The 23,833-nt window shown below is 48.8% G+C and overlaps 1 protein-coding gene across 4 annotated transcripts; it reads right to left on the bottom strand.

Annotated features, from left to right (window-relative positions):
* Positions 1 to 1,268: 1,268 nt before the first annotated feature.
* MPL (MPL proto-oncogene, thrombopoietin receptor) lies at positions 1,269 to 14,573 on the bottom strand. Of its 4 annotated transcripts, none has more exons than XM_034650684.1 (13): positions 14,443 to 14,573; positions 14,161 to 14,293; positions 13,665 to 13,843; positions 12,834 to 13,132; positions 12,279 to 12,441; positions 12,114 to 12,152; positions 11,893 to 12,019; positions 6,871 to 7,049; positions 6,566 to 6,708; positions 4,490 to 4,649; positions 4,228 to 4,324; positions 2,047 to 2,134; positions 1,269 to 1,840 (listed from the first exon to the last, which is right to left on the bottom strand). In XM_034650684.1, exons 1-13 carry the CDS (start codon positions 14,519 to 14,521, stop codon positions 1,445 to 1,447), a joined length of 2,082 nt encoding a protein of 693 aa, XP_034506575.1. In that variant the 5' UTR covers positions 14,522 to 14,573; the 3' UTR covers positions 1,269 to 1,444. The 4 variants fall into 4 exon arrangements, with proteins under 4 accessions (XP_034506575.1, XP_034506598.1, XP_034506583.1 ...); XM_034650707.1 differs by having other exon boundaries at positions 12,834 to 12,973; XM_034650692.1 differs by having other exon boundaries at positions 14,161 to 14,266; positions 14,443 to 14,550.
* Positions 14,574 to 23,833: the final 9,260 nt, after the last annotated feature.

Genomic DNA, 23,833 nt, shown 5'->3' with positions numbered 1-23,833 from the left:
TTTATTGAAGGCCTACTATTATGCACCAAGCTCTGCTCTAGGTGCTGGGGGACAAAGACATAAATCACGGCCCTGGCCCTCAAGGAGCTCACAACCTAGTAGTAGGAGACAGACATGTAAAAGGTTCTTGCATAAAGAGCACAAGTGTGGTAGGTGTCAGGGCTGGAGATAAGAACTTTGCAACAGTCAGCTTACAGGAAAGGCAATGGACTCCTGAGGAACTACAATAATTAAGGGATGGGAGAGATGCCAGGATAACAGAACAGGAAGGAATAATTAAAACAGTTCAGATACAAACATACTATGTCCTAGGCACTGTGCTCTACTTAGACTAGCTCACTTATCCTCTCCACAACTCTGTGAGGTTCTGGCATTATCTCTGTTTTATAGATGAGAAAATCAAGGCACAAAGACTTTTAAGATATGTGCCCAAGGTCACACAGCTAGCAAGTGGGTAAGAGAGCAATATAAACCCAGCTCTGACGATAGACTTTATGCTTCTAACTACTCATAATACTCAGAGCCAGGAGAGATGGTGGTACTATGGAAGCCGAGGTAGGAGAGAATTTAAAGGAGAAGTGAGTAGTCACCATGACAGATGCCACAGAGAGGTCAAATAAATTGAGGATTGACTGGATCCTACGGGACCTTGCGATCACAAGGTTTGACGTGAATTCTGCCTGAGTGGTTTTCTTAGCAAAGTAGGGGAACTAACTGAAGTAGACTGAAGAGCAAATGGGAAGCGGGGATGTGGAGACGTCTTTTCAAGGAGTGGAGCAGTAGGGAGGAGAGAGAAAGCACGGAGCAGTAGGGAGGAGAGAGAAAGCACGGAGCAGTAGGGAGGAGAGAGGGAGCACGGAGCAGTAGGGAGGAGAGAGGGAGCACGGAGCAGTAGGGAGGAGAGAGGGAGCACGGAGCAGTAGGGAGGAGAGAGGGAGCACGGAGCAGTAGGGAGGAGAGAGGGAGCACGGAGCAGTAGGGAGGAGAGAGGGAGCACGGAGCAGTAGGGAGGAGAGAGGGAGCACGGAGCAGTAGGGAGGAGAGAGGGAGCACGGAGCAGTAGGGAGGAGAGAGGGAGCACGGAGCAGTAGGGAGGAGAGAGGGAGCACGGAGCAGTAGGGAGGAGAGAGGGAGCACGGAGCAGTAGGGAGGAGAGAGGGAGCACGGAGCAGTAGGGAGGAGAGAGGGAGCACGGAGCAGTAGGGAGGAGAGAGGGAGCACGGAGCAGTAGGGAGGAGAGAGGGAGCACGGAGCAGTAGGGAGGAGAGAGGGAGCACGGAGCAGTAGGGAGGAGAGAGGGAGCACGGAGCAGTAGGGAGGAGAGAGGGAGCACGGAGCAGTAGGGAGGAGAGAGAGAGCAGGTGAGTTAGAAGAGCTTAGTCAAATGAACCTGGCGTGAGGAGGGAGGGTCCTGGCTTTTTGTCTGCAGCAGTACCAAACGCTGTCAGTGTCGGGGAGCCCAACTATGAGGACAGACAGAGGGGGATGGACGTGAGGTCTGAGATGTTTGTGTTGTGGGGCTGGGGTGGGTAGGGAGGTTGGGAAAAGAAGTCTGGCGGGTTTGGATCTGTCCAGGGTATGGGGAGAGAGGGGCCTGCCAACAGCTCAGAGGTAAGTAGGAATGGTTGGCGATGTGGGTGGTGCAGTAGGACCCCGACTCAGCCATGGGTGGGCACACACACAGGGGCACGGTCCCCAGGCAAGAAGGGGGCAATCCTCGGTAGTCCATCTGGGACTGGGAGGAACACAGGGCCACGGAGATCTTCTCTGAGGACTTGGGTAGAATTTCAAGGGGGCTGGGTTCCACATCCTCAAAGGCATCTGAGACTGCAGCCTTAGGCTGGGAGAGATGGGGGGAAAGGAATCTGTCTTAGAGCAGGCGCAGTGGGGAGGAGGACTTGGACGGTGCAGGAAGGAGGGTTAGCTGGGCGTAGGGCCCAGGAATGGCATGCTGGTGGGTAAGGGCCTTGGAAAAGTGTGCAATCGGGCAAGGATCCAACTTCAGGCAGGGCTGGTGCTGGGGAGTGGAGAAGGGAATGTACTTACTGGACTGAGTGCTGCCGTATCCCTAAGGTACTGGCCTAGGACCCGGTGCAGGTCTGGAAGTGAGGGCCACAGGGCATGCTTCAGGCTCCTTGGGGAGAAGGAAGAGGAGACTGAGAGTCACAGGAGTGAACTGGGAGGGAGGAAGAGAACACTGAGGTGGCAGGGAGTTGAGGCTGAGGTTAGGCAGTAAGGCTTGGAGAAGTAAGAGTGTAGTCAAGGCAATAAGATAAGGTAGAGGGGCATAGGTGAAAAGGAGGGAAGGGGGGGTTCAAAAAAGGGTTTTTATGTCCTCAAATATCCCTGCCTCAGGGCCTTGGTACTTGCTATTCTCTGTGCCTCTTGATTTGTTCCCTCATTTCATTTAGGTCTCTGCTCCAATGTCATCCTGAGAGAGAAGCCTTCCCCGAATGCCATCTCTAAAATAGTACCACCTCCCTTTCCTGTCCCTGTTTCCTGCTCAGCTTTATTTTTCTTCATAGCACTTGACTTATTGTATACACATTATGTTATCACATATATTTATGTTTGTCTGTCTCAGTCCACTAGAATATAAACTCCATGAGAACAAAGAGTTTGTCTGTTTGCTCAGTCCTCTATCTCCAGGGGATAGAACACTGTCTGGCTTATAGTAGGTCCTCAAGAAATTAGTTGACTGGGTGAATGAAGAGAACCAGAGGGCTTATTACTAAGTTACTGGGGAAGGTGGTCTCTCTGGGACGAGTGTGGACTAAGGTAAGTTGGGGGACCCTGCAATTCTTGAGGCTCATATTTCCACATGGATAGACTTTAGTTGAACAACATTTCAGGCTTCTTTTGTGACCTCACTTATATCTCTCCAGGGGAGGAGTGAGACTTATCTGGCAAAGTGGGGACAGGGAACTGAGTTTGCCTGGTTCAGCAGCATCTCCTTCCTCTTCTCCCCCAACTTCTCGGTTGGATCTGATTACCTGCATAGAGGCTACAATCCGGTCTGCTCATACAGATGAGTGAATTAAAAATTCGAAGAAAAACATGTTCAAGGAGAGATGGGAGCATAGGGGACAGACATCTAACCTAGTCTAGGGTCACCTAGAGAGGCTGCCTGGAGGAGTCACCTTCCAAGTCCTCAAGAACTAAGAGATGTTACCAGAGGAAGGACTGAGGTGGTATGGATTCTATCCTCGTGTTTGTTTGTTTTGTTTTACTTTTCTATCCTCATGTTTATAACTTCCAATGACATTTCTTTTCAGCCTTAGTCTTCCCACATAAACAAGTCATTAATTACATTTATTTAAGGGTATGCCATTTGGCAGGCACTGTGCTGAGGATTTAAAGATGACCAAATAAGGAATAGGGAAGACTTACAAAGAAATAAATACCGTGAAATGCTACTGGTACTGTCGTAGAGGTCTGTACTGGGGCACAAAGGGAGTAACCCATAGGGAGGGTTTAGGAAAGGTTTCTAGGAGTTGGTGGAGAAAGTTATTTAAAGATGAAGGCGTGTTAGTCATGCAGGGAGGAGATCCCTGGCAGAGGGGACAGCGCATACAAAGGCACTGAGAAGTAAAACCACCGGACTTGTGGAGGAAATCAGCAACAGATTGGCAAAGCTGATGCACAGGGTGGGAGGGGGTGGAAAGGCTGGCGGGGGGTGGGGGGGCAGATGCTACAGAGCCTTGCCTGTCGTTCCAGAGTCTGGACTCTATCCTCGGAGCCTAGGAATGAGACTTAAGGAGAGGAGTGACAAGTGCACGTGCGCGTTTTAGAAAGATTATTTGGGTGGCTGTGTGGGGCCAGATTGGAGGGTGAAGAGGCTTTGTTTCAGCGAGCCCGGTCGTGTTTGTAGGGCTGCAAAAGGGGACCATTGTTTGAGCGACATTACGAGGTGGAAGGAGCAGACCAGGCCAGACTGGATAAAGGGTGGGGGGAGGCGCCCGGTGTTCCAGTTTGGGCGGCGCGTCCAGCAGCCCGTTACTGAGATGAGCAGCCGGGAGGCGAGGCTGCTCGAGGGGTCCGGTATAGCGGGCCTGTTAGAGGGTAAGCAAGAGTGCGACTCCCAGGGGAGAGTGCAGGAAGGGCTGAAGCCACAGGTGTGGACGTGCGGCCCTCGGTCCTCGGGAGCGCGGGCGTCATAGAGGAGCCCTGGGAGGCTTGTTTAGACGCCTCCGGCCCCACCCGTCTCCCGAGTGACCGGGGCGGTACCTGTAGCGCGCGGGGAACTGCCATCTCAGCAGCAGCAGGCCCAGGAGGGCGCTGAGGCCCAGCGCCACGAGCAGAGCGGTCACCAAGGAGATCCAGGCTAGGGGACGAATTCAGTCAGACCTCTGCGCCCTGGGCCGGAGCCCCGCCCCCAGGCCCGCCAGACCCCGCCCCTCAGCGCCCCTCAGCGCCCGCCCCTCGCTGCGCCGGCGCCCCCTCCCACCCGCGCAGCCGCAGAGCGCCTTGCCCCCCGCCGGGCCCTCACCCGTGTCCGAGGTGGTCTCCACCCGCACTGGGTCGGACCAGGCGCTCCAGGGGCCTTGGTAGGTGGGGCCGTGGAGCCTGGCGCGCAGCTGTAAGCGGTAGCGGGAGCGCGGGCGCAGCTCCAGGGTCTCTCCCTGGGCCCCGAGAGGCGGCTCCAGCACCTGCGCGGAAGGGGAGCGAGCCGGTGGGCAGGCTCCCGGCGGCGCTGCGCCCGCGTCGGTCGGGGCCTCGACAGCCTGGCGTCCTTCTGGCCGAAGGCCTACCGCTTTGAATCTGCGGGGATCCCCCCCAAAGAGCCTCCCTGACAGAATACATGATCCCGGCGAAAACTTGCAAGACAGAGCACCCCGACAGGGAGCCTCGCCTTCCCGATGCACACACACGCTGGCACGCAGACCTCATCCGCACAGAGAACCGACTACTCATCCTGACACAAATGCATAGACAAGGGCAGACTGACCAGGTCACACGGACATCCCGCCAGAAGGGCTCCCCAGGGTCCAGGTCAGGCGACGGAAACACCGGGCACATTCAGCTATTCAGGGCCGCACAGACTGTTCACAAGTAACACGCATCCAGCAGCGGATGCTAGGTGCTGAGGGTACAAGGACAGATTCCAAGCAGAGGGAACAAGCGTCGTGCGGACAAGCGGGGAGACTAGCCATCACGTAGCAAACATTCACTACCTGCTGGTGATATGCCCCTGGGCTAGGCACTGGGGAAAAGGATAAAGGAACATGGTTTCTCACAAGTCTCATGAGGAAGACGTGCAAACCGGTAAATAATTACCAGTAATTAGCACTGTAATGGTGATATACGTAAGGCGGAATGGGAGCATGAGGACGCATGTCATGCTGCCCGAGCTGCCTGGCTGGGGCTTACAGAGTAATTCAGTGTGTTAAAGGCATGGAGGCGCAGGCCGGGTGGTCAAAGATGAGCTAGGGGCAGTGGTAGTAGGGACTTGAGGACTGTTAGTACAATAAACTCAACTTCCGTGCTGATGGATGGAGGGAAGGGACACGGGAAAAGGAAGAAGAGTTATGGGTGATTCCAGGCCTGGATAACAGGGTACATGGTAGAGTCACTGTCAGCGAGCAGAGAAGTCCGTTTGAGGACAAAATACCATATGGTTCTATTTTATCAGGTTTCCAACAACAGTCAAAGCTTATCCGTGGTGATGTCAGAAGAGTGGTTACCTTGGGGTGTGTGTGACTAAGGGGCTTGAGCAACTTCTGAGGTGCTAGAAATAGCCTATATCTTGATCTGGGTAATGGTTAAATGAGTGTATACATGTACACATTGATCAATTGTATATTTAAGATCTATGTGTTTTACTGAATGTAACGTAACCCAATAAAAAGGTAAAATAAACTTGGGGAGGAGGATGAGTTTAGTTTTGGATATATTGGGTCTGAAATGCCCCTGGCGGCTTTTAGGCAGAGCTGTCTGGTACGAGGTTGTATATACATATGGTTAATGAGAATAAAAGTAGAGAAAGTAATACTTAACTAATGTATATTGAGTAACTTCTATCTGCCATGCAGTATGCTGGATATTTATATATTTAATTTTTTACTACAGCCCTGGAAGATAAATATTGTTATCTCCATTTCGCCAATGACAAAACTGAGACTTACGAAGTTTAGGTAATCCACCTAGGGCATAGAAGTTCCTTTCCATATGGGTGTTGGCATGATAAGTTTGGGCTGGTTAATGCGTAGTCATTAAAACTCTAAGAGAAAAGAAAAGAGTCTAGAATGCGACCACAGGAAGCACAGCATATGAAGGAAGGGTGGAAAAGGAAGAGCCAGGAAAAAGGGAGAAGGTTCAGCCAGAGAAGTAGTATGAGAGTCAGGAGACTGATACCCCAAAGGCAAAGGAAGGAGGGAATTTTAAATAGAGTAGTGAACAGTATCAAATGCCCAAGAAAGATTCAGACACGAGTTGAATCAGATCGACACAGATATACAAACCCAGACACAGATACATGGACACCTTCACTCTTGATACCAGACCTGATGAAACTTGGGAATACCCTGTGTACTGAGATCTGTGGGCATTTTATCCTCGATCGTACCTTCCAGTCTTGATGGCCTTCTCCTGTGTATCGGAGCTGATAGCAGGTCTCTTGGGCTCCCCAGGATGATGGGTGTTGCCATTCCAATTCCAGCTGCCCACTGGAGACCTCCCTCCAGTGCAAGTTTGGAGTGGGGATGAGCACTACAGGGATGCCAGCAGGGACTGACCTGAGCCCTTCTGTGCATGAGACATCATGCCACCAGGGCCGTGGGTCAGAAGTGCCAGAGCTGGTGATCCTGGGCATGGGGTCAGGGGCGGTAGGGGCAAGAAGTAGGTGGGAGGAGAAGGGAAGAAAGTTCTTACCAGCCTGGTGGATCCAGAAAGGGGAGCCCAGGTAGCTGTGAACAGCACCCTGGGCTGTGGTCACCTCCACAAGGATATGAATAACACTGTCGTTTCGTGACTTGAAGTGGCAGCGGGAGAACTGGGAGGGCTGTAATCCCGGATTTTTCTCCTCTTCACACCTCTCCCAGATGGGGTCCCTAAGAATCATCCCCAGTAGAGTTATTGAATCAGGCCTGCCTCCGAGACTAACCTTGATAATTCCCATCCCACAGGGGATTTGGCCTGTAGGGATTATAATCGAACGCCTCCCTTGGATGGGCTTCCAAGGCTTTCTCTTTCTCTTCCCGCCATGATGTTTTGTTTTCTGAAGCTGACTTTGGTGTCCAGCCTCTTCCTTTCAAGGGAAGAGCTAGATGATTCATGAAAACAGCCTGGGCTCCAGAGCTCAGGTCTTGGCTTATTGGTATACAATTCATAAATGATTGATCTCTGCTCCCATTTCCTCATCTGTAATATGGGTTAAAAATCCTTACTTCACAGGATTGTTTCAAAGAGGCTTCATCTTTCTGGTGGAAAGGTCCTCATGTTTTTAATCTCATACAGCAGGCCTGTTAGTCACCTCTCCATGATATTCTAATATTAGATGATTATAACAGCCTCCCCACTGGCTTATCTGCCTTAATTTTCACCACTCCCTTATGGAGTTTCTTCTCCACGTGGCCATCAGAATTTGCTTCCAAAACGTGGATCTGAAAATGTCCAGAGGAGATCACAAATCTGTCCACTTTGAATCTTTCCCGCTGCCACATCCGATGAACCACCTCTGTCTCCGGCCTGGATTAAGGCAAACTTTTAACTGGTGACTCTGCTTCTAACTTTGCTTCTTCGTCATTTCACAGAGAGATATACTCTTCTGAGAGGAAGGTCACCACATGTCACTTTTCTGCTTGAAATCCATCAGTAACTCCCTGTCCCCTCTTGAATGAAACCCCAACTCCATGCCAGGGCCCACAGGACTCGGTATGGTTTAGTTCCTCCCTACCTGGCCATTCTCATCTCCTACAGTTCTTACACCAGTTTGCCACCCTTATCCACATGGGCCTTCTCACTGTGCTACAAATATGCCCCATGTTCTGCCTCCGCACTTCGCCTTGCCCTCGACCGCTCTGACTCTAGTTCTCCATGTCACTCGTTCTTTTTTTGCCATTTAGGCCTCCAGGTGAGGACTTCTCTGACCACACGGTCTAAATGAGCACCCACTGCCCCCATCCTCCCACTTAGTCTCTCCCATATAACCATATAACAGGTTATATGGGTCTCTTCACTTCTTTGTCACCCCTCCTTCCCCCCTCCAACTTAAATGGAAGTCCCAACAATGTGGAAACTTTTCACTTTTGTCACTCTAGCCCCAATGCCTGGAACATAGTCACCCTCAATAATTGTTTATTGAACAAATGAATCATGTCTCCTTCTTGATTATAATCCCTAAATGGCTAGCTCTTACTAAAATTATTTACTTATGTATTTATGTGTTTACTTCTTTATTCAACAAGTAATTGATACCATGTGCTAGGTACCATGCTAGGCACTATGAATACATAGCGGAATAAACATGGAGCTCTCATTCCAGTGGGAGAGGCAGAAAAACAGACAGCTGGCATTTTTCTGTGGTGTGCACTGGCTGGTTTGGGGGGTATTAAGGAGGATAATCTAACCCAGACGGGGAGGGTCAGAGAATACTTCCTGGACAAGGCAGCGCTTAGACCGAGTCTTGGACTATAAATAGGATAGGCAAAGGGGACAAACAGGCATCCCAGGCACATGCTTGTGCACAGATAAGGATACGGTGCTTTGGGGAAAATTCTAAGTGGTCCAGAACGCTCTTAGCTTAGAGGGCCTGGTGGTGAGTGGTAAATGGGAGAAGGCAGACTAAGATCATGGAGGGTCTTATGGCCTTTCTGAGAAACTTGAACTTAATCTTGTAGTAATCATGGAGACATTTAAGGATTTTAAACAGAAACTTGTCATAATTAGCATTGTACTTTGGGAAGATCACTGTAACTGCAATTTACAAGAAAGAATTTGTGAGGACAGACTAGAAACAGGGAAATCCAATAGGACACTTTCATGGTCTCCATGTATGAAGTGATGAGGACCAGAAACAGGGTGGTGGCTATGGAGGTGGAGAGAAAGGGATGGATTCAAGGGATACTGAAGAGGTGGAGATGATAAGACTGTTTCTGATTGGACCTGGAGGGTGGGGAAAAGGCAGAAGTGGAGGAAATCACCATGTCAGGCCTGGAAAACTGGGTTGATGGCAGGATGGAGGACAACAGGAGGAGAAGCAGGTTTGGTGGAAGAAATGATGACGTCAGTTTTGCTCCCCTTTAATCCATTCATAGCACCTCTAGACCATGGAAATCTGTGCAGTTATTAAAAAGAATCAGTTACATTTTTGTGATGGGCTCCAAGATACATTTTTAAGTAAAAAAAGGAAGTTGGCAAACCATATATATAATGTGATCCAATTCATATTGAAAATGAAATGTTGTGTATAGACACGTAGAAGTGCATAGAAAAACTGGAAGAGCACATGAAAATTGTTAATGGTGGTTTTTTCATTATTCATTAATTTAGCCATTTTTTACTGAGTAACTGCTAAGTGCCAGGCACTGCGGTAGGTGAGAATACATTAGTGAGTAAGAGGAGACATTGACTTTGCCCTTAGGGATCATGTATAGTCAAGATCAGCCCCTCTCAACTGGAGTTCTGAGACAGAATGATATTAGTCAAATAACCACATAAAGTATAAATGTAAAATTGTAACTATGAACTCCTTAAGAAGGAGAGGTAAATGTATGTATAATAGTACTATTGGACCTGATGAGGAAGATCAGGGGAGGGTTCCCTGAAGAGGTGACATTTGAGTTGAGATCTGAAGGTTAAGACAGGAGGGCTGGGTAGACGGCATGCACAAAAACCCAGAGGCAGGAGAGAATATGGAAGATAGAAGGGGACCAAAGAGTCATAGAGAGGAAAAGGCAGCCTAGTGTAAGACAAAGCTGAAGGCGTTCAGGGACTGAGTCTGTTAATACTCTGTAAGGTCACACAATAGGGTTCTCCTCCTTCTTCTTTTAATCCCAAGATCAGTGGGAAGCTAGGGAAGACTTTTAAGCAGATAGCGTCATGTTCATTTTTGCACTTTAAAAGGTCACTCAGGCTCCTATATGGAGAACGATTTGGAGGATTTAAGAGGTGATCAGTTAATAAGTCTCTTCAGTAGTCCAAGTGAGACATCATGATGGCTCGTACTAGGGCGATGGCGGTGATGAACAAAAGTGGACAGATTCTAGAGGTATTTAATAGGTAAGATCAACAAGACTTGGTAACTTTCTTACACCATAGACAAAAATAAATTCAAAATGTTTGAAAGACCTAAATGTGAGACAGGAAACAATCAAGATCTTAGAGGAGAATATAGGCAGCAACCTCTTTGACCTCGGCCACACCAGCTCCTTACTAGACACATAACCGGAGGCAAGGGAAACAAAAGCAAAAATGAACTACTGGGACTTCATTAAGATAAAAAGCTTCTGCACAACAAAGGAAACAGTCAACAAAACTAAAAGGCAACCTTCAGAATGGGAGAAGATATTTGCAAATGTCTTATCAGATAAAGGGCTAGTATCCAAAATCTACAAAGAATTTATCAAACTTAACAAAAAACAAATAAGCCAGTCAAGAAATGGATAGAAGACATGAACAGACCCTTCTCCAAAAAAGACATACAGATGGCTAACAGGCACATGAAAAGATGTCAACATCACTCATCATCAGGGAAATACAAATCAAAACCACACTGAGATACCACCTCACACTGGTCAGAACGGCTAAAATTAACAACACAAGAAATGACAGGTGTTGGCGAAGACGCGGACAAAGGGGAATCCCTTACACTGTTGGTGGGAATGGAAACTGGTGCAGTCACTCTGAAAAACAGTATGGACATTCCTCAAAAAGTTAAAAATGGAACTTTCCTACAACCCAGCAACTGCACTACTAGGTATTTACCCGAAGGATGCAAAAATACACATTTGAAGGGGTACTGCACCCCAATGTTCATAGCAGCATTACCAACAATAGTCAAACTATGGAAAAAGCCCAAAAGTCCATTGACTGATGAATGGATAAAGAAGATGTGGTGTGTGTATGTATGTATATATTCCATATATACATGGAATACTACTCAGCCATCAAAAAGAATGAAATCTTGCCATTTGCAACGATGTGGTTGGAGCTACAGTGTATTATGCTAAACGAAACAAATACCATGTGATTTCACTCATATGTGGAATTTAAGAAATGAAACATAAACATATGGGAAGGAAAGAAAAGAGAGGGAAGCAAACCAAAAGAGACTCTTAATAACAGAGAACAAACTGAGGTTGATGATGGGGATTAAGGAGGGCGCTTGTTATGATGAGCACTGGATGTTATATGTAAGTGATGGATCACTAAATTCCACTCCCGAAACCAATATTACACCGTATGTTAACTATCCAGAATTTAAATAAAAATTTGAAGAAAAAAAAAAACAACCCAAGACTTGGTTTTAGACTGGATATGTGGAGAGTGACAGATCAGTGAGGTGCTTGGTGGTAATTCTTGAAGGCAAAGTTTTGATTGTATTTGAATGTGGAGAGGTGCAGTACGTATTTGAGTAGGGGAAGGCCATTCAACGTTTGAGTTTAACAAAGGTCATCCTGTCAGCAGCACAGGGGATAAATGGCAGGTGAATGAGAATGTAGGTTGTTGCAGTGGTCCAGGTGATACGAGTAAATCTGGACTAAACCAAGGCATTGCAATGGGGATGGAAAGAATTTGAGAAGGTAAAATAACTATTGGAGGATGAGAAAATGGAGACCAGTTGGTTTTGGGACAAGGAAGGGATGTGAGGGAGATCGAGAACAATCTCTCCCTTTCTGCATGACCCTGTCTCTCTCCCAGGACATCTAGCTCAATCAGCAGTTCAGCTCTCACCTGTCTCTGGGGCAGCAGCGTGCCTTGCTGTGGTAGAAGAAGCCTTGGGAGCTAGCGTGGTCCTGTTGCTGCCACTGACAGGTAACGTTCTTCAGGTTCAAGGTAAAGCACTGCAGTCCAATTTCCACTGAATTAACAGAACGAAGTCCCATGAGGGTCAACACATGCCCACTCTATAGGGTATCCAGATTATCTTTACACACATAAGTTGGAATATTTACCCCATTCTTTGTTCTCTCCCTGAATATAGTTCACTCTGTCTGTCCAGTGGCAAGTTCAAGGTTATCAGGAAGGACCATGGTTCTCAGAGCTTCCATATCCAGTCCAGACCTCTCCAGAGATCTTTTCTATCTCCTCCCCATCTTCCCACTCTTTCGTTGACTCACCTGCATCTCCAGGCAGGTCCACAGTTGCAGGGAGGGACCAGGATCCCCAGGAGCCAAGGAGGGAGACCCCATCGGGTTGGCTGCGCAGCTGGAGCCTGTAGGATTTACCAGGCTGGAGCCCTGAGATGAGGCAGCTTCCACTCCTCACTGTTAGAGATGAAGCCTTGGGAGAAGAACCACAGCCTCAGAATCTAGATCTGCCTCAACCAAGACAGCCTCCAGCTCTTATATTTGAAGCCCCATAGCATACCTGCGGGGAGATGCCCAGTTCCTCACTGGATAGATATGCACACAGACTAGGGGCCAGGTCATTGGGTTTTAGGTGGTGTTCAGAGCTTTTTAGGGAAATCCCCACTAACTCAAAGGCCTGAAACACTCAATTTTGTTGGTGTGAATGACCCAAACTGGGAGATCCCTAAATGGACATGGCTCCCAAGCCCATACTAACTCCCGAAGGACCAACCCTGTTTGGAATCCCCAAAGTATGGCCTGTCCTTTCTTGGGGCAAAATTTGGGGTAGGAGATAGGAGGTGGGGCAGAAGAAGGCCAGGATACTTCTCTAGTTGGGGAGGTCTGCTCTGGTCCATCCTGTTGGGGCATCATGGGCTGAGCACATGGAGGCTGGTGCAGAGCTGGGACTGGGTTTAGTCTCTGCAGAACTGGACAGCAGGTTTCTGTGGGCAGCAGCTGCATGACTGTGGGACCAATGGAATTCCTGGGATCCTTGGGGCCATAGCGAAGTTCGTGCCTCAGGAAATCACTGATTTCGGGAGCTGGGGTCTCCCAGCTGATCTGAAGTTCCCCTGGCTGGCTCCCGCCCGAAGCCTTAATGATATCTGGGGGAGCTGGCAAGCCTGAGGGCAAGACAGGGTACACCAGAGCTCTCTGAGTGCCACAGCCTGTGGTTCAAACCATGGACTGTAGAGAGGGGAGCTGCAGCTGGGTTGGGGGCAGCCCCTGGATTCTAGAAGGTCACAGGCCATTGCTCTCTTGGAGGCCAGGGCAAAGGAGGCTCCATATCCTAGTCTCCTTTCCTCATTAGAACAGTGACCTCACCGCGGCTTTGTTAGACTCAGTGCTCTCAAGAGCAGGGGTCTCTTCATCTCGGTACCCTTGTCGCCTAGCACAGTGCCTGGCACATAGCGGGTATTCTGTAACTGTTGAATGAGTCAATGAATAGGTTAATGATGGGGGGGCAAGGTTGTCTCTGGTGTGAAATGAAATCCAACTCTGGATGCGAAGAATAAGGGGGTCTTGAGGTGCCTTGGTGGTCAGGGAATGGACGGCATCCACGCTGCCCTAAAAGAGCACAGGCCGGTCTGATCCTGGGGGCTGGACCGAGGGCAGCAAATAGAGGGGCCAGGGTGACAGAAGGATGGCCCTTACCCACGCTATCCACAAAGAGCACTCGCTGGGTCAGAGTCTGGTTCAGAAACACGTTCTTCACCCAGAGGTGCAGTGGAAAGAAGAGGCGAACTTCGTCCTGGGCTGGAAACTGACACACATATCGGGTCCCAAAGGGGGGCACGCTCTTGAGACTCAGGGGGCAGGCACGGGGCTTCTCCCTGTGGGCGTGGGAGAAGCCTGTTCCACCGACACAGCCACCATGACAGGCCCTGAGAACCCAGGTCCGGGCCCAAGCCCAACTTCCATTTCCATTACTGCCGCTTTTCTACTAGTGGCTGGGGTAGGTGGGATTAGGGATTATGCAGGGGCTGGCGCTGGGGATATCCAAAGCTCATCTGTTCATTAAGTGGCTACCGAGGGCACGTACTTGCAGTGGTCCGCGGACAGGGCCAAAGCAGGGAAGCTACAGGAGCTGGGCTCAGCTGAGGTGAGGACGGGCCAGACACGGGGGAGTGTGGCACAGCCCAGCACATACCCTGGGTACGCATACAGCAGCTGGTATGTTCCATTGGGTGCTGCCTCTTCCTCATCCCAGAAGCAAGTGAGGTCCTCAAACGTTCGAGAGAAACAGTTCAGGGGCTCTGAATCCGAGGCCAGAAAGGAGGCATCTGAGGAACAGCTGGTGAGTTGAGCTCTGGGTGCTCCCAGGCATGTTTATGGGCAAGAGTAAGGGGCTGACGGGAGCCTCCTACCTTGCACCCCTCCCAGGGCTCCCTCTTCCTGGGTATAGGTGATCTCCACCCTCCACACACCTCACCTTGGCTGGTGGCTTGTGCCAGGTTTTGGGGGGCCAGGAGGAGGCAGGAGGTGACCACCAAGAGGGCCCAGGAGGGCATCTTCTCCGGCACTGTGTGCCTGGCTTAGCCCATCCTCCCCTCAGGAAGCCGGGCCCCAATCCCCTCCCAGGCCAGCCCCTCAGGTTCCTGTCAGATACAGCCCCACGTCCTGTCCCTGTCCCTGCCCCTGTGGGGCCCATCCAGACCACACTGGGGCCAGGGGCCAGGGGCCAGGGGAGGGGGAGTGGGAGTGGGCAGGAGGGTAGGAGGAATTTGAAAGAGAAGACACAGGCCTTTTGGTCGGAGAGAGATGGGGGTTACATTTTTGGCCATGAACCAGGAGACTGAGCCTCCGTGTGTGTCTATGTCAACTATCACAGAAGAGTGTGTTATCAACAAGAACAGCGACATTTACTGAGCACTTACTAAGGACTTTGTATCTATTAACTCAGCTCATCCTCACAGTAGCAGTATTTCCACTACAGACATGAGGAAACTGAGATGCAGGAAGTTAGAAGAGCTGCCCTAAGATTCCAGACCTACCGAGAGGTAAAGTTCAGGGGGTCAGGCTTCAGAGCCAAGCGCTGGACAGCTGTGCCATGCTGCAGGAAGGCGTACCCCACCGAGAAATGACCGCCCCGCAGCCGTAACAGCACGGTGCCTATTGCCACTTGAATGGCTTCTGTAACTCGGTGCGCAGACGCGTTCTCCCTGGAACCGGATGTGCACCCTCCCTGGAGGGGAGTCTCTGGAGCTGCCTCTTGTCCTTTGCTACTCCAAGTATGGCCTGCAGACCAGCAGCAGCAGCATTACCGGGGTGCTTCTTAGAAAGGCAGACTCTGGGGCGCCTGGGGGGCTCGGTCAGTTAAGCGTCTGCCTTCGGCTCAGGTCATGATCCTGGGGTTCTGGGATCGAACCCCGCATTGTAGGGCTCTCTGCTCAGCGGGGACCCTGCCTCTCCCTCTCCCTCTGCCTACTTGTGCACCCTCTCTCTCTCTCTCTCTCTCTCTGTTAAATAAATAAATAAAATCTTTTTAAAATGCAGACTCCTAGGCCCCACCCCAGGCCTATTAAAACAGAATCTGCCCTTGAGCAAATCCCCAGATGACTGGAACACGCATTTGAGTTTGAGAAGCGCTGGCCTCAGTGGCTCAGCCATTCTCATCTTCACATTAGCAGCGAAAGAGTAGGTAGGATGCCTTGTCTGAAGGCCAGGCTACCTCCTGGGAGCACTGTAGCGGTGGGTGGCTTTTACGCCGCCTCTCAGAAGCTCTCTTTTTTTTTTTTTAAAGATTTTATTTATTTATTTGACAGGCAGCGAGAGAGGGAACACCAAGCAGGGGAAGTGGGAGAGGGAGAAGCAGGCTTCCCGCTGAGCAGGATGTGGGGCTCGAACCCAGAACACTGGGATCATGACCTAAGCTGAGGGCAGACGCCACCCAGGCGCCCCAGAAGCTCTGACTCCTGCAGGAATGGAGAGGAGTACACGTGCCATGAGCTCCTACATGGAGCCTCTCCAGCCTCAGCTGGGGCTACCATTGCTGGCTCTAGAGGCTAAGTGTGTATCAACCTTTTCTCCTTCTCCTGAATTAATGTTACTTACAGGTTGGAGGGGCAGGTTGGCGGGGAGTAAATGGAAACCCTTCTGCCTTCCTGTGAGGTCTTAGTTTCTCTGGCACTAGTACTCTGCAAGAAGTCCCTGAGGCCAGGCTTGTCCTGGTTCCTGACCAGCTCTCAGGTTACAAGGACCAGCTTCCTCTGTCCAGTGGGGATGACTTTGGATGCCTCCCACAGCCCCCTGTCACAGCCACCCAACCTCCAGGGCAAGTGAGAAGGGAAACACTTCTTTCCTGTTCACACACTCCCAATGCTTTGATGCTCTGTGTACGCTGAGGACTTCGAAATCAGTATCTCCAGCTGCGGCTTCCCCGGGACTCCGGATCTGGGTCGCCACTGGCCTGCTTGGCATCGCCACTTGCACGTCTAATGGGCACCTTAGGCTTAAGATGGCCAAAGTAAAACTCTTCATTCTGGTTCCCACCCAGAAGCTTGTGATTTTGTTTCTTTTTCCTCTAGTGTTACCCACCCCTGTAAATGGTACCATGGTCTACTCAAGTGATCAAAACCGAAACCTCAGTACTCCTTGATTCCTATCTTTCTCTTACCCTACATTCAATTCGTTAATAAGTCCTATTCGATATTCTTTCAAAACGTACCCTGAACGTGAACACTATTTACCACCTCCCACCGTCCTAGTCCAAGCAGCAGCTTCCTACCTGCCTTAACTCTTTCCAGGGCAGCCCGCCGCGCAGTCCTTCACGGGAGAGCGAGCTCTTTAAAATGCAAATCAGAATTCTTCCCTCCCCTGCTTAAAACCCGCTAACGATTTCCTTAGAGTAACATCCAAATACCTTCTCGTGGCAAACAAGGTCCTGCCTGGGGGTACAAGGTCCTGCGTGATGCTTCCTGCTTACTTAAATCTCTTCTCCTACCGCTGTCCTCACTCTCAACCAGCCACAATAACCTCATTGTGTCTCTCATCTCAACCGTTATCATGCTCAACCTTTCCGCAACATTTGATATTCTCCTCCTTCCTTGGCTTCTACAAAGTATCACATTCTCCTGGTTTCCTCCTACCCCCTGGAACGTTCCCTCCCAGTTTCTTTCTTTCTTTACTCTTTCTCTTAAATGTTGTTGTTCCCCAGGTGTTCTTGCTTTGCCCTTTATCAACCCCCCCCACCCCGAGTGATCTCATGGCTTCAGTTCCATCTATAGACCTGTAACCCCCAAGACTGTACCACTCTCTTGAACTTCAAATTCTCAGTTACGTTTTGGGTGTCTCTATTTGTTTTTCCACGGGCACTTCGCCTAAATGCACCAAGTCCCAAATGCAACTATCACTAACTCCCATACACCCTTTCGGATTTTTCTCTACCGATGTTCTGCATTTCACCCTGGGTTTTTGTGCATCTAAGCCTGGAACCTGAAGGTTATCCTCAAATCTTCATTTTCCCTCCAGTCCTGCAGCCAAGCCTCACCCAGTCTGTGACTTCGTAATAGTGGTGAAGGATGCTGAACCCGCAAGACAAGGGGCTTTGTCTGTCGAGAGTTGAGATGGGGGCTCTGTGTGAAAGGAGGTCCAGCTACCTGTCCCTGTCATTTCCTCGTTTTTCTGTTTCCACACAGCTGGGAAGAGGTGACTTCCCCAGTCCTTTGCTTCTTTAGAATATCAAGGGGGCTAGAAGAGGCCTAGGGGAAAGGAGACCACTTAGGTAATGCCCATTCTTTGGCCAAAGAGTCCAGTAGGCCCCTCAAGGTCCAGCGTAGGTCAGCAGCCCTAGGCTTTTCTGTTGGGATACAAGAAATAGAAAAGCCTGTATTTGATTTCTGTGGAGCTGTTGCTGAGAGAATTTAAGGGGTTACTGGATGAGGCTTGGCTCAGGCAGTAAGTCTACTGTTAAACTACTCTCTGGGGGCAGGAGGGAGCCCTGTTTTGTAGCATTTGCAGTTTTTTTGGTGCAAATATGCTGCCATGGCCACTTTCAAGCTGCTAAAATGATGTCGCTGAACAGTGAGCTGGGAAGAGAAGTGGCTCTTGTGAGCCCGTGCCTGTCTCCCCATTTCCCCAGATTTCCAACACCAGTCACATAGTCGGGGATAGGCAACTCTAGGCCCCTGGATTCTCCATCTCCCCATCACTTACTTCCCCAGCATTGCCAAACCCTCTCCAAAAGGATGGTTCCACTTGTTCGATAGTTCTAGCAGGATGTCAGAGCACTGTATTTTCCCCACACCTTTGTCAAGGTTGTTTTAAGTTTGCTATTCCAATAGTTGACGAACGGTCTAATCTCCTCACTCAGTGCTTTTTCTGAAGCTCAAATTTGCTGTTATTCTTTCCCTGCTTAAAATCCTTTCATGACTCCATGGATCCTTTGGGCCAAGACTCATCTCTCGATGCTGGAACACAAGGGCCTAATGCCTTTCATCTTCCCCTTCCTGGAATCCCTTCCCCAGATGCTCCCTTCACTGCTCCCAAACCCAACCCCCTTTCTGCCACAGAGCTCTGGTCCCTTGCTTCTCCAGGCACAGGACCCCCCAACCTCTCAGTCTGTTGGAACTTCCTTTGTGATTCAAGACCAGACTCCAACTTTTCTTATCCCCCAACCATCTGTAACAGAGCAGAAAGGTTAACTAAAAAAGAGAGAGGCAATTTTACATTCCTTCCAGAGGCCTTGTAGCTCTTTTGGGATCACGAAACACTTGGCGAGCCTTTGGGCATGGCCTTGGTAAGACGGAGTGGGAGAGCTAAATTTGCGGAGTGCGAAGCTGGTGGGAATTTGGGATTATACTGTGGTAGCTCCAGAGAAAAAGGAGGAGGGCTAGTAAGTGAAAGACTTACTAGGCAACCCGAAGAGAAGAAAGCCTCACCAGTGAGAAATCCGGTAGAAGGACTGTGGGAGGAAAGTTTCAGCACAGTGATGCCTCATGCCCAGGCTGAAGTTTACGGGCTACTCTGTGGATGCCCAGCCGCCCCAGAACACCTTCCCCCACACACTCAGTGACAGTGTCCTTGACGCTCAACCTTCATCCATGGTGTTTTCGGAACCAAGGGAGAAGAAGAGTGATACCTGTGGAGTGGAGAGAGGACGGCAGCCACAGAACTCAGGTTGAGAGGTGATCCTTACGGTGTGAACCATGGGAGGGCGGGGCCAGAGGAACAGAGGAGGGCGTGGACTTCCCGAGGATGTGGAAAAGGGACTGAGCTGTTCTAATGGGATATAAATGGAAAAGGTGGTCCCAAAGGGCTGCCCTGAGGACATTTGGGTTGCATACACACAATCTTTCCTTCCTCTCAGAACTCCCCCTAGAATTTTGTGCCTCTTTTGGGTACTTTTATATGTAAACAGCTATGCTAGCCTCCGCCTGAGCTAGGTAAGCCGAGAACCCTGCCAGAGGGGAACTGTCATCCTAACTCCCTCTTCCTGGGTAAAAGTTGGGTGGGAGTGGGCCTGCCTCATCCTCCCCGACCCCTGTCCTGCCATCGTCATAGCTACCGCCAACGACACCGGCTACTTGCCAGCACGATGCATGATGCTAATGCCCCGTCTCATTTCTTCCCTCAGTGACTCTCTCAGGTTCCCTGTCCTTCCTTTAGGCAAGCGAAAATGCAGGCTGAGATGAATTAAATGAGTTGTCCAAAGTCACTGTTAAGGGGCACAGCTGAGATTTGAATTCAGGTCTGTTTGATTCCAAAGCTTGTTCTTTTAACCGTTACATAGACACCTCGCTCCGTTTCATCCGTTTTATTCGCTTAACGGTAGGCGCCCGGCAAGGGGCTGCTGTGAGTCTCTCCCACAGTAGGAGGCTGAGTCGAGACAGGCGTCAAGAGAGGCTTACTTCAAGTAAATGGGAAAAGGACCACCAGTACGCGTCCAGCAGTGACCCCCAGCGAGAGAGCTGCGGGGAACCCGATTGGGTCAGGCCTCGGTCCTCCATCCTCCGTGGGACAGCCCGGCCCCTGAGCTGCTCTTACTCAGCTGCTGGGCTGTCTTTGACCCCCGAATCCATGTTTCCTGAGGAGGAAACAGGGGGACCAGCCCACGACGGTCAGACACACTGGCTGGCCTGCCGCCCTGGGAGAGGGCCTGGGGTGAGATAAGAGGATGCCTAGCCCGTGGGAGGAGCCTGAGCCGGCCCGAGGGCCAGGCAGGAAATCACCCCTTCCTTGGGGGGCCGAGAGGGAATGACTCAGGGCTGACTGGCGGGAGTTCCGTTTTTGTGGCCAGGACGGGCTGAGTGAGGCCCCTTGGATAAACATGCTCGGGGTCGCCGTTCCCGGCCACCGGCCTAATGGGGCTTGGAGAGGTGTGCCTTGGCCTTTCCTCTTTCCCTTTCCCGCCATTTCTCTGGAAACAAATGGGCTGGGCTTGTCTCTTACTCTCTGCCTGCCCACCCCAGGCTGTCCCCTGGGCAATAGAATATAGACATAGGGGGAAGCAGTGAGGATTGAAGCTAGACAGGTGTGGGACAGCTGAGGCCACGGATCGAGGTGCTCTGGACCTGTGGTCTGCTGCCTTGTCTACAGCGGGGCTCTGGCTACTAGGAGGCCAGAGTGGAAATGTGGGCATCTTCTGTTGGGGGAGGGCGCCCTTGGGGGCCCTTGGGGCCTGCTCTTAGCCCAGGACTGGGGCTTATCTCCCCGCGTTCACACATTCTTTCTCTAACACTTTCATGGAGATACAATTCACATGCCACGCAAGCCACCCACTTAAAAGGTGAATTTAGTATTCACAGATATGTGCAGACATATTCAATTTTAGACCTTTTTTATTGCCTCAGAAAGAAATCTGAAACTTTGAGCTCTTGCCCTCCTATCCCCCCATCTTCCTCCCAGCCCTAAGCAACCACTGAGAACTAGTAACTGAGTTCAGCAAGGCTGCAGGACACAAGATCGACACACAAAACACAGTTTTCTTCTACAGACTTGCAATCTACTGTCTATCTCTATAAATTTGCCTATTCTGGACATTGCATATAAATGAAACACAAGCAAATACACTAGGTGATCTTTTGTGACTAGCTTCTTTCGCTTATCATGGTGTTCCCAATGTCCACGCATGCCGTAGCACAGATCAGTACTTTGTTCCCTTTTAATGGCAGAATAATATTCCATTGTGTGGACAGACCACATTTTGTTTATCCGTTCATCATCTGATGGACATTTGAGTTCTTTCCACGTTTTGGCATTATGAATAACATTTCTTTAAACATTTGCGTACAAGTTTTTGTGTGGACATATGTTTTGATTTCTCTTGGGTAGATACCTAGGAATGGAACTGTTGGGTCTTATGGAAACCCTTATGGGAACTTAACGTTTAATCGACGAACTGCCAGATTATTTTCTGAAGAGGTTACCCAATTTTACACTCCCACCAGTAGCGTATGAGGGTTCTGATTTCTCCTTGCCAACATTTGTTATTATCTGACTTGTTGATTATAGCCATCCTAGTGGGTGTGAATTTGTATCTCCTTGTGGTTTTGATTTGCATTTCCTGGATGATTAAACATGTCAAACATCTTTTCATGTGCTTATTGGCTGTTTGTAGATCTTTGGAGAACTAGCTATTTGAATCCTTTGCTTGTTTAAAAATTGGGTTGTCTCTTTATTACTGAGTTATAAGTCTTCTTAATATATTCTAGACACAAGTCCCTGAGCAGACACATGATTTGCAAACATTTCCCCCATTCTGTAGGTTTTCTTTTCACCTTCTTGATAGTGTCCTTGGATGTACAAGTTTTCTATTCTGATAATGTCTAATTTATCGATTTTTTATTTTGTTACTTGTCCTTTCGTTGTCCGTAAAGTCCATGAACAAATCTGAGGTCATGAAGATTTACTCTTATGTCTTCTTTTAAGGGCTTTGTAGTTTTGGCTCTTACGTTTAGGCCTTTGATCCATAGAGTGTTTGGGTAGCAGTCCAACTTCATTCTTTTGCATGTGGCTGTTCAGTTGTTCCAGCATCATTTGTTGAAGACCATTCTTTCCCCATTGAATGCTCCTGGTGTCTTTGTTAAAAATCAGTTGACCTTAGACACATGGGTTTATTTCTGGACTGTTGATTCTATTCTATTCATTTATTTGGTATTAGTTAGTTTCGAAATTCAGAAGTGTGAGTCCTGCAACTTTGTTATTCTTTTTCAAGATTGTTTTGGCTATTCTGGGTCCTTTGCAATTCTATATGGATTTTAGAACTGGCTTGTCAATTTCTACTAAGAAGCCGGCTGAGATTCTGATGCGGATTTCATTGAGTTTGTGGATGGATTTGATACGAAGTTTTCCAAATCATGAATATGAGAGCCTTGTCCATTTATTTAATTTTGCTTTCATTTCTTTCAATGGTGTACAAGTTTTGCACTCTTTGCTAAATTTATTCCAAAGTATTTATTTATTCATTTATTTTACAAATGGTATGTTTTTGTTTTGTTTTTAAAAGCTTTATTTATGAGAGAGAGCAAGCAAGCGAGAGAGAAGAGCAGAGGGAGAGGGACAAGCAGACTCTGTGCTGAGTGCAGAGCTCGGCCTGGGGCTTGATCCCATGACCCTGAGTTCATGACCTGAGCTGAAAACAAGAGCTAGACCTCTAACCGACTGACCTCCCTGGTGTCCCTGTATTTTACTTTTTTAAATGCTATCGTAAGTGGAGCTGTTTTCTTCTTTTCATTTTTGGATTACCCATTGCAAGTCTATAGAAGAAAACTGTGTTTTGTCTGTTCTTGTGTCCTGCAAACTTGCTGAACCCATTTATTAGTTCTCACAGGTTTTAGTGGATTCCTTTGGATTTCCAATATATACAATCACGTTATCTGCAAATAGAGATCGTTTTACTTCTTCCTTTATAGTCTGGATGCTGTTTCTTTCCTTTTCTTGCCCAGGTGCCCTGGCTTGAACTTCCAGTATAATACTGAATAGAAGTGGGGAGAGCAGATACCCTGGTTGTGTTGCTGATTTTAGGGGGAAACATTCAGGCTTCCACTGTTAAATAGGTTGTTAGCTGTGGGGTTTTTTTTTACATGCTCTATACCGGGTTGATGAAGTTTCCTTTGATTCCTAGCTTCTTTGTTTTTTACTCATGAAAGGGTGTTGGATTTTGCCAGTTGCTTTTTCTGTATTGAGATGATCGTGTAGCTTGTATTTTGTATGCTATTGCTGTATTACATTAATTGGTTTTTGAATCTTAAACCAACCTTGCATTCCTGGGATAAATCCTGCTTGTTTATGGCATATAATCCTTTTCATACGTTGCTGGATTCTGTTTGCCAGTACAGTTGATCTTTGAACAATATGGGATCAGGGGCACCAACCTCCCACACAGTCAGAAATCTGCACATAACTTTTGGCTCACCAAAAACTCAACTATCAATCACCTATTGTTGGCCAGAAATTTTGCTGCTAACAGTTGATTAACACACGTTTCATAGACTATTTATGTTATATACAGTAGTCTTACAGTAAACTAAGCTAGAGAAAAGAAAATAGAAAACCATAACGAAGAAAAAATACACTTAGAGTACTGTAAATTCTTGAAAAAAAATCTGCATATAAGTGGATCCCATGTCGTTCAAACCCATGTTGTTCACGAGTCAACTGTATTTTCTTGAGAAATTTCATGTCCACATTCATAAGCTATATTGGTCTGAGGTTTTCTTGTGATGTCTGTGCTCTAAGTAGCAAGGCAATGATACTGGCTTTACAGATTGAATCAAGAACTATTCTTTCCTATCTTGAGGGGACAGTCTGTGAAAAATAAGTATCGTTTCTTCTTTAAATGGTAGAATTCACCAGTGAAGCCATCTGGACCTCAGTTTTTCTTT

Source organism: Ailuropoda melanoleuca, chromosome 2, assembly GCF_002007445.2.
Source record: "Ailuropoda melanoleuca isolate Jingjing chromosome 2, ASM200744v2, whole genome shotgun sequence".
Classification (NCBI taxonomy): Eukaryota; Metazoa; Chordata; class Mammalia; order Carnivora; family Ursidae; genus Ailuropoda; species Ailuropoda melanoleuca.
Note: the sequence above shows the minus strand (reverse complement) of the source record. Positions and strands in the feature narration are given on the sequence as shown.

Bases quoted from the DNA above. Each gene is read 5' to 3' on its own strand.
- MPL (XM_034650684.1), bottom strand. From the start codon at position 14,521: ATGCCCTCCTGGGCCCTCTTGGTGGTCACCTCCTGCCTCCTCCTGGCC. The intron at 13,133-13,664 runs GTAAGGGCCATC...TCTTGCCCTCAG, and splicing joins GCTCTTTGTGGATAGCGTGG to GCTTGCCAGCTCCCCCAGAT. The intron at 12,020-12,113 runs GTAAATATTCCA...CTGTTAATTCAG, and splicing joins GGGAGAGAACAAAGAATGGG to TGGAAATTGGACTGCAGTGC.